General features: G+C 38.6%; 1 protein-coding gene across 1 annotated transcript; it reads left to right on the top strand.

The window, feature by feature from the left end:
• Positions 1-1972: 1972 nt before the first annotated feature.
• Positions 1973-12112, top strand: LOC139225249 (tetraspanin-5). Its single transcript, XM_070856220.1, has 10 exons — positions 1973-2407; positions 5443-5493; positions 6588-6734; positions 6849-7019; positions 7152-7277; positions 8633-8680; positions 9325-9441; positions 9525-9586; positions 10166-10218; positions 10339-12112. The coding sequence occupies exons 1-9, from the start codon at positions 2324-2326 to the stop codon at positions 10176-10178; spliced, it is 819 nt and encodes a 272-aa protein (XP_070712321.1). The 5' UTR covers positions 1973-2323; the 3' UTR covers positions 10179-10218; positions 10339-12112.
• Positions 12113-13139: the final 1027 nt, after the last annotated feature.

The raw sequence follows: 13139 nt of genomic DNA, 5'->3' as shown, positions 1-13139 counted from the left end.
TGGGTGTTTCAAAGGTAAAGACTAACCTAAAAGACAAGGATCACCAAAGCTCTTTCACCACAAACCATTGTTTTAAATGTTGATCTTTAAAACTGCCTCAAGCTGTTTAACTAATATTATTCAACTCCTGTCCTCCCGCAGAGGCTTCTGGAAACTTAAACAGCTAGAATAACTTGTGCACACGTGAAGGCTTGTGATTTTCAAAGAACAAAATATTTTTGTGAGATTCTGAAGTGGTATTTTTTAACAACATGAAGTATTTTGTTAAATCCAAAACAATTTATATTTTTGTAAGTGAAGTGCAGCCAAAATTGAAGGGTGGATTCTTTTTGTTAATGCATGATTACTACCTTTGTATTGCTCTGTATTGTATTGTATTCTTAAAAAAAAGGTTGTTTTTTTTTATGTAATCTTCAGGAGAAAGTTTTGCAGACAGTATTGACAATGTGAACAAAGCTGTTTCAGTGCCCAAGAACAGGTGCATTGTGCTGCAAATCATATTGAATCATACATCTGACCCACGATGGTGGATTGTTTGTATGAATACAAAGTCAGTGAATCACCTTCAGATAAAGGAGTTTGTGTGAACAGGACAGCTTGTTTGGTGCTGCCCTCTGCATCGTGATATTTGTCTTGGCATGAGATTATGATCTCATAACAGTGTGTCGTGTCTTTTTTATGGACATACATGTGCATATAAATCTCAGTTTTTCTCTGCCTGCATTGACAATACAGACAAACTGCACAGAAATATTTATTTTCATAATTTATCCTGTTTTGTAAACGAATATTTGTAATAGATTAGACCATTTAGTACTTTATTTTATTTTATGCAATAAACCAAGCCAATACTTAAAATCGTCACTGGTGTTCATTTTACTGATCATGTTGGAATAGATCATGCATCAAAAACGATTCATGGTTTATTGTACAGTTTGTAGCTCGATGTCTTACACTTGTAGGATGGCGAATGATGCAGATGACACATTTTGCCACCAGGGGGCAAAGTTGATCCACCTTGATTTTATTTTCTTTCTCTCAGCAACCTTCAATTTTTATTAAAAGGAAAATTAGAATAGTGAGAAATGTGAGCTCTGGGGTTCATTCTGCTCATAATGCTGATACATATTCTTAATGATGGATAACATAAGTTAGAAAGTATGAAAGATATCGTCTAAATCCTAAAATATGAATAAATAAAAGTTTCAGATACAGTACGTACTATGGAAGAATCTATTTATTGTATTTAATTCCATAAACACAATATTATGAAATTAATATGTATAGGAATTAATATAGACAAAATGATACAACAATGAAATTATGAAATAGCCCAATAAATTGGAAAGCTCAGCTCATTATCATGAAATATTTAGTTTTTGCTTTTTTATTTCATACCAACTGTTTTTATTTCAAGACGCCCCTTTTTCAACATGTCAGTCTTGATTGACAGATAAAGACCTTGTGATGGAATATGGCAATAAGAAATGATACTGAGGAAAAAGCATCACTGTGAAATTTAAAAACAGACAGAAAACCTGCTGGAATCAAATTAAAACTAAAATGACGCAGAGATGACACAAAGATGCAGGATGAAATAACAAATTATACCAATGAGCTGACTTTCTGAGGTTTCTGAAATTATTATTTCACTTTTTTGGTTGTATTTGTTGTCTACACTGAACTATTTATTCCACAATGTCCATTTGCTGAGCTCTTCGGGTCTCCATAGACCAGTGGGTGTAAAGGGGTTTAATATCATATCATTATCTTACATATCTATCATAAACCAAATGAACTACTCAGGGATGAATAGATAATACTCTCAGTGATTAAATATCATGGCACGCTGTATTTCGTGGTCACGTGGTGGCTGTGACGCCCTCTGCTACAGGAAGTCCTGCCTCCCTCGACCACCGGAGACCCCCATTGGTCCCCACACGTGTCAATCAACTAACAGCCATGTCTAGATTATGGGTCAGATAGAAGACCATCGGCTGTAATCTGGTTGACTTCTGTGGATTTATGTGACTGGTTAAACCTTCTCTTCTTCCGTGTGGAGTGAAGCGGAACATCTTTGCGGACAGTGACAGACTAAACGCTCCTCTGCGGCGTCTTCTGCGCCTTTTCTCTGCGGAAACAGGACGATGTTTATAACAAGACGCTGAAACAACTGACGGCGCGGTTGTCGAGCATTGGAACAAAAAAAAAAAAAAAAATACAAAAAGGTGTTTCCACAACCAGGCTGTCAAACACAAGAGGACCATAGATGTGATTTTTTTTTTTCCACCACGGGCGGCGTTTAAGAAGAAAATCCATCCAAATGATGTCAGGAAAGCATTTCAAGGCTCATGAAGTGAGCTGCTGCATCAAGTATTTCATTTTCGGTTTCAACATCATTTTCTGGGTAAGTCCCCTGATGGCTGTTCAGGACTCCAGGCCTGCTATCATCTGCTTAATACACTGACATGACATGCTTTTATTCTCCATCGACAACAGCCTTGGCTTGTAATCCTGTGAGCTGTTTCCTTTTTCCCCACGTCGGGTTTCATGGGAGACACGGATGACTTCATCCCCGCTATAGGCTCCCTGCTGCCTGTGCACTTGCTCCCACTTTCACCCACCAGCAGGCTTTTGTTGTTGTGTGGCAGCATCAGTGTGAGAGAGAGGGAGAGAGAGAGAGAGAGAGAGAGAGAGAGCTCTGATGAAGGGCTTCTTCTTTTGTTTCACATCAAGGTGTCTGAGGACATTTTACTGTCATGTTTTCACTGCAAAGTTTAATCAGAGTATTCATCTTCATCCCTGATCATCCTGCATGAGGGGAATTACAGAGAAAACAAACACCTCCTCTTGTGCTTTGGACCCACCAGTGACCCCATCAAGGAGTTCACTTTGGGCCTCCACTTTGTCTTTAACTGTACATGCCTGTTATTATGTCATTAATTTATACTTAGTATTAAAGTTTGCTTCATCTGAAAGGAGGGATGGATGATTAGGATTATAGCTGAAATGATAAACTGCCTAATTATTAAATCGATTGACAGAAAATCACATTCATTGGTTCCAGGTGTCCAAATGTGACAATTTGCTGCTTTTCCAGGTTTTGGATCTTAATAAATACAATAATTTGGGGTTTGGGGATTTTGTGATGAACATGTTCACCGTTTTCTGATGTTTTACCTACCAAACATTGGTCTCTTAATCCAAACAAATAATAATAGACTAATTTGTAATCAAAAAGAATTGTTTTGTGGGCTGATTTAGTCATATTATCACATATCAGTTACATTTAGTCTATAAAATATAAGCGATCAGTAAAAAAATACTCATCATAATCCAAAATGATGTCTTCACGTTGCTTGTTTTGTCCGACCAACAGTGTACAAACCCAAATGTACTCAATTTGTGATTATATAACTAAAACAAAAGCAGCAAATCCACATGTTTGAGAGTCTTGACCCAGAAAATCTTGCTTTGCAATGATCCATTCTAAAAAACTTTTCCCAGCTAATTTTCTGTTACTCAATTAATTAATTAATTAATCCACCATGTATTGTGAAAAACTTTATTGAAAATAAGGAAAGGAAATAATTAATGGATAAAATAACTAGTTGGGACTCTCTGTTTTTGGCTTATCCAGGGAATTAAATACCTAATACTTAACACGTGGAAAAACCATATAAAAATTGTCCGCAACAAGCAGGATTGTCATTGTAATGAATATTGATTATGTTATTAGTAATTACTAAAGTGTCCCAGTAAGCCAAAACACACAGTGAGCCAGCATGAACTGAAGCAGGACCCTGAAACTGAAGCAGTTAAATGGAATTCAGCCATCATTGATTTTGATTAATTCATTTGATTTAGTTTTTTTGGTTTACACTGGTTTTCTGACTCTGACATGTCAAAATTACTTCTGTGAAAAAGGCCCATTGACAATATTTATGTTGGATACTGATATATACTGATATATATCATCATATATCGTCTGCACCCTTTTTGAACGTTGAACGTTTTGAACCTTTTTGAGCTGATATGTTTGTGGCCCTTCATGGACCTCATGGTGATGAAGAGGAAGACCACCTGTCAGACCTCTCTGATCCCTTCACCATACATATATCATCAGAGGAAGCTGGCCGTGTCAGAAACATCTGTTCCTCCTTCCTCTGCAAATGTTTCACAGATAATCGCTTGAAAAGTTAATCTGCAAAGTGCTTTTATATCTGTTTAGTGGAAGTAATCCATAACCAGGATCCAGTCTGCAAATGGGTCTGACAAAAGGTCTTGAGTTGACAGCAGCTATGTGTTAACGGCGTATTAGTGGTCTTGCCAAGTGGGTTTAGTGGGTTTTTATTCTTGTTATGAAGTTATAAAGTCTCATAAAGTCACACACTGTAATTTTGACAGCATTATTAACACAATGTCCGCCTACTAGTTAATTCTAGAGCTTTTAAACACATCTCATGGTCCTTCGCAGCAGACAGAGTTTGTTCAGTCGTTATGGATAGTTGTCAATACACACTGATATTCACGTTGGGCTGCAGTACCCCCTGGGATTACTGGGATTTACGTATATGCACAATGCACAAATATTGGTGATAGGAAAGAGCTTTGACTTTGTTTTTTATCCATTAATTGTCAATATTTGGTCTATAAACACACTGAGTGTCCCACTGAATCAAAGTAACTGGCCTGTCAAGACATCAGATTTTCACCACACAGCTACCGTGGCCAAAAGAATTCACGATAATGATATTATCGCAAAAATGTGTGTGTTATTAACATGACATCGATTTGTCATCATTGACATCATTTTTAGATATCACAGTTCATCGTCAATACCAGTCCTACCATGACCTGACACCATGTCAGCGCTACAGTGGTAGATTTTACTATCAACCCAAGAGGCGCAAACCCACAATAAAATTAAAGTTTTTAAGTTTTTGTTTATTAATTTACAAGTCATTCAGCATATGAAATTTAAAAAGTAGAGACAAATGTCCCAAATGATGCCTAAAAGTTGCTGCTTTTAGTCAAAAAATGAAAACTATTAAAAAATATTCATCTTATGAAATGAAACTGAAGCAAGTATTGTATTTACAATTGCGTCTAATGTTTGTGCTTTATATCAAAATAATATCAGCCAGTTGCAAAATGGCACCAGTTCCTTCATTCTTGACCTTTCTAATCATGAAATGTGGTTTTGAACTTTTACACAGTAGGTTGAAACTTGTTCAGTCATAATGTGTTCAGGCTGTTAAAAGATGCTGTGGGAGTCTCCTGCTGATACTGCAGACTGAGATGAGAAATGTTTAGTAATGGAGCCCTGCCAGGAAAATCTCCGTGTGGTTTCTGTCCGTGCCTCTATGTGATGACTACACGCTGCAATCACAGCAAAATAATCCTGCTGTCTTGTCTCTTTCTTCTTCGTCCGTCCTTTAGTTCCTCGGGGTGGCGTTCCTTGGCATCGGGCTGTGGGCATGGAGCGAAAAAGTGAGTTTAGTGTATATCTCTTTAAGTAACAGTAAATTGAATCCATTCTTTATGTGAATCTTTTCACTAATGAACCTGCAAATAATCCGTGAACTAAGCAGATCATTTTCATTCATCCCCTGTCGTTTACACCCATCTGTCTGCCTGAAATGGAGGCAGAGGCTTTACTGTATCAGAAAGGAATGTCATGCTTTCCGGTGGGACGCCCCTCTGAACAATGGACAGAAGAAAGAATCTGATGCATTTCACAGATTCATTCATTGTTCACTCTCGGCTCTGGGGTGTAAAAAGGGGACAGACAGTCTCTTGTGACTTTTCAAGTGTCTTGACTTTCAATAAAGAACCATTAGAGATTAATTCAATAAAATATCAGAGCAAATAGCAGCAAATGACCATTACAGTTTCCTAAAGCCAAATGTGACATCTTCAAATGTCTTGTTTTGTCTGACCAACAGCCCAAAATCCAACAAGATTCAATTCACTGTAGTTGGCTAAGTGCACATCATCACCTGTGCAAAGCTGGAACCAGATTATATTTGGTATATTCAAAATAAACGACTAAATTAAAGTATTAGTTCAGCATTTTTGGACATATGCTAATATTCTTTCTTGCAAACATGAAGCAAGAACAAGCAGCCATTTAGCTTAGCTTAGCACAAATACTGTGAACGTAGGAGGAGGAGGCAGTTAGCCTGGCTCTGTCCGAAAGTCACAGAATCTTCCTACCAGCATGTCTTAAGATAATCAATTAGCACGTTATGCCTCATTTGTTTTAATGTTTACACAAGCAGAAGTGTAAAAACATCTATTTCTTTTATGGGAGTTAACGTGCCGTCTGTCTCTTGGCTTCCATGCCAGACAGCCAGCAGAGTTTCAAGTAAATCACTGCTCCCATCAAAAAATAATCCAGCTAATAAATTTTACAAGAGTGGTATCATTCTTCTCATCCGACTCTTGGCAAGAATGTGAATAAGCATATTTCCCCAAATTAATCAATTAATCGCCTAATAGTTAGATAGAGTTACATAAGATTGATTAGATTTACTTATCAGACTTCAAATGTAAGCACCTGACCCCTCTCTCTGTTTCACCAGGGTGTTCTCTCCAACATCTCGTCCATCACAGACCTGGGGGGTTTTGACCCAGTCTGGCTCTTCCTGGTGGTGGGGGGTGTGATGTTCATCCTCGGATTCGCCGGTTGCATCGGAGCGCTGCGAGAGAACTCTTTTTTGCTCAAATTTGTACGTTCCCTTATCAAACATATTGTGAAGAAATAAGAAAGCCTTTTCAGTCTTACTTGGTCTCATAATAATACTTCTTTAATTCAGGGAACTGTGAATGTTTATGTGTTCCAGTTCTCCGTGTTTCTGGGTATCATTTTCTTCCTGGAGCTGACTGCAGGAGTTCTGGCCTTCGTCTTCAAAGATTGGATTAAAGACCAGCTCAACTTTTTCATTAACAACAACATTCGGGCCTACAGAGACGACATTGACCTGCAGAACCTGATTGACTTCACCCAGGAATATGTGAGCTTGATGTTTCTTTATCTACAGTACTGATTTCACTGCAGTATTGTTTTTACCTCGGGTTAATCATGGTCGGTCATCTCCGTTGACATATATCTGAGTTTTTTTTTGTGTGTCTGTTTGACCTTGTAGTGGGAGTGTTGTGGAGCTTTTGGAGCTGACGACTGGAATTTGAACATCTACTTTAACTGCACTGATTCAAACCCGAGTCGTGAGAAGTGTGGAGTACCCTTTTCCTGCTGCACCAAAGATCCAGCGGTATGTCTTCTCAAAAAACTCACCGCACTTCACTTTTTCAAATTCACAGTCAATTTGATCCCATTTATGGCAAAACACAACAAGCCTATGGGTGTAACTTGGAGTTTTTGTGGCTTAGCCTTGGAGGGCAAACTGAGAAACATGTTGAAATCTTTATGGTGCTGGTAGTTGGAGGGGAAATTATGAAGGTCCACCCTGTGATAGATAGCTTGGTTATCTGTGTCCGCCAGAAGGCTGGCTGACACTGTCAACTATCATGGCTGGCTTCCAACAGGACATCCAGGCCTCCGTGTTTAGTCTTCTCAGACTCTGCCAGCACAGCAAAGTCTGAAAGTGGCTGGGAGGAGTTTTCTTTTTTTTTTTTTGGCAGAAAAGTACTGTAAATTCTGCTGCTGGTGCACGGCAGTGACAGTGCTCTGTTTTAGCAGTCTTGCTTCACTGTAATCAAAGTTGCACAAGAGTCTTTTTTTATTGGCTGATCCAAGGACACGCTGCTCCGCCAAGGTCATCCTCTGTGAGAGCAACACTTCATAACAAGCACGAATATAAAATAGTAGTTGAATAACACTCTGTGCTCCAGAGGTATCACTTGCACAGAAGGGTGGATTTTCTGCATTTGAAAACATCAGACTTTTCTGTCTTGTAATCCCCAAACAAAACACCCAGAATCCCATGCAGAGATATTTTTAAGTCTTCTGGGGGAAGTCCATGCTAAGTCACAGTTTTTTGTAAATGAATTGCATGTCAGTCACACTCAAATGAGGCTGGAATTCTTCTGTATTTTTCTTACTGTCATCAAATAGCATAAAAGGCCAAAACAAACAATGTGTTTGTCCTTCTCTCCGTATTTTCCAAGTTTCTGAGTAATGTAGTTCTTAGGAAACGTTGCTCAAAAAGGAATAAATACTGCATGGATGTGTTTTTGAAGAGTGGAGCTTTGACAAGATATTACTTGTTAAAATTATTTTAATATTAGTTTTGGACTTTTCATGGGAACATTTTCCTCTCACAGTTGTGTTAATGGTGTTTTACATGCAAACAGGCTTAGTATTTAAATGTTCAACCTGCGTGGCCATACAAGACTTGCCTGTCTCCTGTGGTTTCAGGATTTTACCAAAACATCAAAACATGAGTAAGGTCTCGCCACACCCAATTTTTGTGACCTTGGTCTGACTCAAATCCAAGTCCTAAGTTTCAAGTCTGCAGTTGCGGTCTGTGCAGATTTATGCAGGTTTAGTTCACTGTCCAGTACACATCTAGAGACCAGACACACAGTGTTAATACACAGCAGTGTTCCTGGGGATATAATGGTACAGTATGTGACAAAAGTGAGTCAATCCATCCTCTCTTCACAGGAGGACGTCATCAACACTCAGTGTGGCTACGACATCCGAGCAAAAACGGTGAGTGGGTTTCAGAAACTTACATTTATAACAGAGATTGAGCTTGTGCTATAAAACAGAATGAAGAGTAGAAATTGCTCTTGCTTATTTTGCCTCTGGCAGACTTATTCGGCTGCATGAGGTCATTAGGTGCTCCACCCTGGGCACAATATTCCTCCTTCAGTATGTTCCCCTGCTCCTCAGTCTTCATAATACAGCAGCTGGCTCCCCATCAGCGCTTTGGGCTGTGTGGTATTACTCATGCTACAGCAATGCACTGGGAATTGAAACCCCTCCCCCATGATTGGCTTTGGCCTTACTTCATGGTAGCAAAATGTAAGGAAAAGGCTGTGTTTGTTTTCTTGCCTTAAATTGTGAGGAAAAGGCCAGAGTGAGGTAGTTTTAACAAGATTCAGAGCAGAAAAACAGTGGGCTGATTGTGTGTGTTAACAACGGGGTAACTTTAGTTCAGAGGGATTTTATTGTGAAGGGACCACAAGATGAAAAGGAGAATCATCTGCTACCATTAAATATAACTATGCTGTCATGTGCTGCAAACCAAAGTAAATCCCGACAGTAACTCTGAGAAAAGAAGTAAAAGCCAAAGCATTTCATCTTTCGTCTGTATCATACTGACTTGTCATGCTTTTTATATGTTCTGTCAGGACTCTGAACAGCGGACGTTCATCTATATCAAAGGGTGTGTCCCTCAGTTTGAGAAGTGGCTTCAGGACAACCTGACAGTGGTGGCAGGCATCTTTATTGGGATTGCATTACTACAGGTAAGGAGCAACGGCTTAGTTTATTATCTGACCTCTGTAAACCTTTAATTAACCTAATGTAAAATATTTGTTTCTTGTTTTAGATTTTCGGCATCTGTTTAGCACAGAATCTCGTGAGCGACATCGAAGCCGTGAGAGAGAGCTGGTAGGTGGCAACAGTTTGTTCATCAAAGCTCACATGTGCTGGGAACAATAATTAGTCAGGAATTAATGCTTCAGGGTTCGTAAATAAAATAACTTGTATGTTAGCTGCATGAGTGCTGGAGTCTTTTGACATTTTTTCCCCCCCAAAGTGTAATATCTCCACAATTTTTGGGTGGATTGGCAGAAATTCGGTACAGACATTCATGATCCCCAGAGGATGAATTCAGCTGTTTGTTGACTTCCACGTTTGTGGTTTTGAGTGAACTGTGGTGATGGTTTATCACCAAACTAATGATATTTCCACCATCTTCAGCTAGATTTTGTGTTCACTGCTAATTAGCAAATGTTAGCATGCTGACACGCTAAACCAAGATGGTAAATGTGGTAAACAGTCTACGACTATACCCAACATTTTCATTGTGAGTATGTTAGCATGCAGACAACATTTAGCCTAAAGTCACTGTGTGTACAGCCTTAAGGGCCAGAAAAAAAAAGCCATGCGAGTTTTACTATGTAATTTTGCATTTAATGTCTTGATTTTATGCATCTGTGTTTAAATCTTCATCTTGTTTTTGTGCAGTTTGTTTACCTGAGACCTCCTCAGAATCTCTAAAGGCAAGAAGGATGTACCAGGTAAGCAGATTCCACCATTAACATTGCAGTATATAAATATTTATGTATACATCGATTGATTGTATTGATTCTCCCATGTGGGCTGTGTCTGCACTGAAATGCTGTTTTTTTTTTTTACAGGACTCTGCAGTTTGGACGCCGGCAGTGAAGGAGAATAAATTAATCAGCTAATGTGTCCAGAGCAAAGAGTCCCATTCATATGTAAATAGTGAATTTAGAGTTATTTTTAGAGTTATTTGTGGCCCTATTTTTGAATGATGTACAAGCTCTAAGATGTATTGTAGCTCTCATGCAGTACAAATTAAACAAATGCAGTGCTGTAAATGAGGAGCCGAGGGGGTCGTAACTTAACATAAATGGCATAAATGAAGGTAGATTTGATGTTTAGTCAGAGGTGGTGCTTCATTTAGAAAAGGGCCTTGATTTTATATGTCTCACAGCTGCAGTTTTAACCACTGCATGTAAGGGTTGTGTACAAAGATAAAAGTGATTCTGGAAATGCACTGCATGCCTATTGTCTACTGGTAGGACATTGGCTCTCCTAAATGTATTTCATTAATGTTAAGTATTTTAAAATATTTGTAAAATAGTCACTAGTTTAGAGTGAATCGGCTGGTCAGCACTTTGTTGAATGTTTAATGGAATCTACTTAAAGCTATGGAGGGTTAACTTTAGATTTATTTCCACATGTAAAATCAAGGTCGTATTATACGGACACATTCATACAGTTTGTAAGCAGAAATTTGTGGCGCTGAGGTGGATGTAGTAACATGCAGTATTGTGAGGAAATATGATGGATGTTGTAGGCTTTGTAAAGTTGCAGTTTGTTAAGAGCTTTGGCAGTGACACGAAAAAAAAAATGCCTAAAGAAACCAGAAGATGTGGCATCTGAATCCAGACTCAGCCTTAAGCACTTTAATCTTCATATGAGAGTGATGAAGCTCATTGCAGTTCCTGTCATGACTGTTATTTTAGTCAAGCTGCAGCCACTGGAGGGGGCACTTCTCCTTTTAACACGTGCAAACCGCATCTGCACCATCATGATGCTCTGTGATGTGAGATAATTTGTCCACAAGCAGTTTGACGGAAAATGTGTTTCAGCACATTATGAGTGTTGTGCCGTTCCTTGCACATTACATTATCATCAGTGTTCATTCATTCGTTTTACTTTTTGTTTTTTAATTGCTGCCAACGTGATTCCTTGATGAAATCTGCCTAATTAACAAGATACCTTTTGTTGGTTGTGTTTTAATAGTTTTTTTTTTTCTGTGCTGATCTGTAAGTTTTCACTGGATACAAGCTGTTTCCATGGCTCATGATGGACAGCATGCTGGTGCTGCACAGTGGCACTTAACTGAACGTAGAAATGATTCATAGCTTACATACATGCATTACTTGAAGGCAGAGCGCACAGGCTCTCTCACCAGCATTATTTTAAATGCAGATATAGAAAGTGAGATACAGCTTGTGTTTGTCTTTGAACACATCACCTGGAAGCGCGTCATTTTGTGTCAACCTTAGACCTGCATTGCTTGAAAGTATAAGCAGCCATTTTATGTAAAGGCAGTGTGAACCTGCGGCAGGTTGCACAGAATGTTTCCTTTGCATTCTTACACAGATATATTTAAAAAAAGAAACACACTTCTGCATTTTGAAATCGTAAAAAAAAATGTAATACAGGTGTAATGGGGTGGAAATTGATTTTTTTTCCACTAAAAGCATCCAGTAAGTCTTGTTGACTGATCACACTTTTTCTTACCATTCAGTGCCATATTTGTGATTTCTACATACTCCTGACTATAAGATTGCTTTTGTTCTTGTGTACTCATCTTGTAAATAACTGGATTGTGACAAGTTGTAAATATATATCTGAATAAATGTGGTTCTTTGTAAACTCTTGGCTGTGTTTACATACCATATATATATTATGTTGTATATATTGTTTTTTACATTGGTTACAAAAAAAGAAAAAAGACAGCAACAAATTGCACTTTTGTAAGGTTCCTACTTACAAACAGAAACCTGCCCTCTCCTGCTGTGTCATGCTGATTAATGCAGTAGTTTTTGTCCTTTGCAGAGGAATTGTGGTTTACTAACGCTGTCACTCAATACCACCATCTAGTGTTTGAGACTAATACTCTCATTCTTAGCGTTGAGCTACAGTCAATGCAGAGAACCAAATGAATGTGCAAGCTTATGATGTGCTTGTGAGTTGGTCTGACAATGCCAGTAGAATTCATTGCCCCGTCACGGACAACGAGAAAATACAAACAGCAACTTCTGCGCAAGGAGCATGTGATATGTGACCATGTGAAAGCATGATCTCTGCAATTAAAGGGTGTTTATATTGATTCCTCCTCTATAAGTTTAGTTTTTATGTCCTGTCTGACATGCGGTGCCCTTGATGAAAAGTGTTATTGCTTCACGGTCGTCTCATCCTAACTGAAGTAGACACAAAAGAGTTGCATCATCTCCACCGGTCAGACCTTTTTCTCACAGCAGGCATTTTAACCAATATTCATGGGCAGGTTAGGAAAGACATTGGCGTCACAGTCCTAATAACAGTAAAGATTGGCTCTATGATATTCAAGTGTCCCAGTAAACCATGTGACAGTGTGACAGTGAGTCAGCATGATCAATACCAGGGCAGCTTTACCAGAGGAACAGTAATAATTCACCATTGATATTACGTTGAAAAAAAAGTAGGATACTGCCACTTAAAATGATATTTCATTCCAATTTTGGCTATTGTGAGAGGAGAAATTCAAGATGTTCAAATTTTGTCAGCAAGACTAAAACCAGACATATGCTGATTTAAAAGGCACAGATTATCTTCAGTCTCAAATACAGTGAATCCATGGAACAGAAATTGATTTTTAGAAGGCCGAGCAGAGCTTCGTCTCTCTGCAGTTCATGTGTCG

Source organism: Pempheris klunzingeri, chromosome 3, assembly GCF_042242105.1.
Source record: "Pempheris klunzingeri isolate RE-2024b chromosome 3, fPemKlu1.hap1, whole genome shotgun sequence".
Lineage (NCBI taxonomy): Eukaryota > Metazoa > Chordata > Actinopteri > Acropomatiformes > Pempheridae > Pempheris > Pempheris klunzingeri.
This window is presented reverse-complemented; position numbering and strand designations above follow the sequence as displayed.

Bases quoted from the DNA above. Each gene is read 5' to 3' on its own strand.
- LOC139225249 (XM_070856220.1), top strand. From the start codon at position 2,324: ATGATGTCAGGAAAGCATTTCAAGGCTCATGAAGTGAGCTGCTGCATC. The intron at 2,408-5,442 runs GTAAGTCCCCTG...TCCGTCCTTTAG, and splicing joins GTTTCAACATCATTTTCTGG to TTCCTCGGGGTGGCGTTCCT. The intron at 7,278-8,632 runs GTATGTCTTCTC...CTCTCTTCACAG, and splicing joins GCTGCACCAAAGATCCAGCG to GAGGACGTCATCAACACTCA.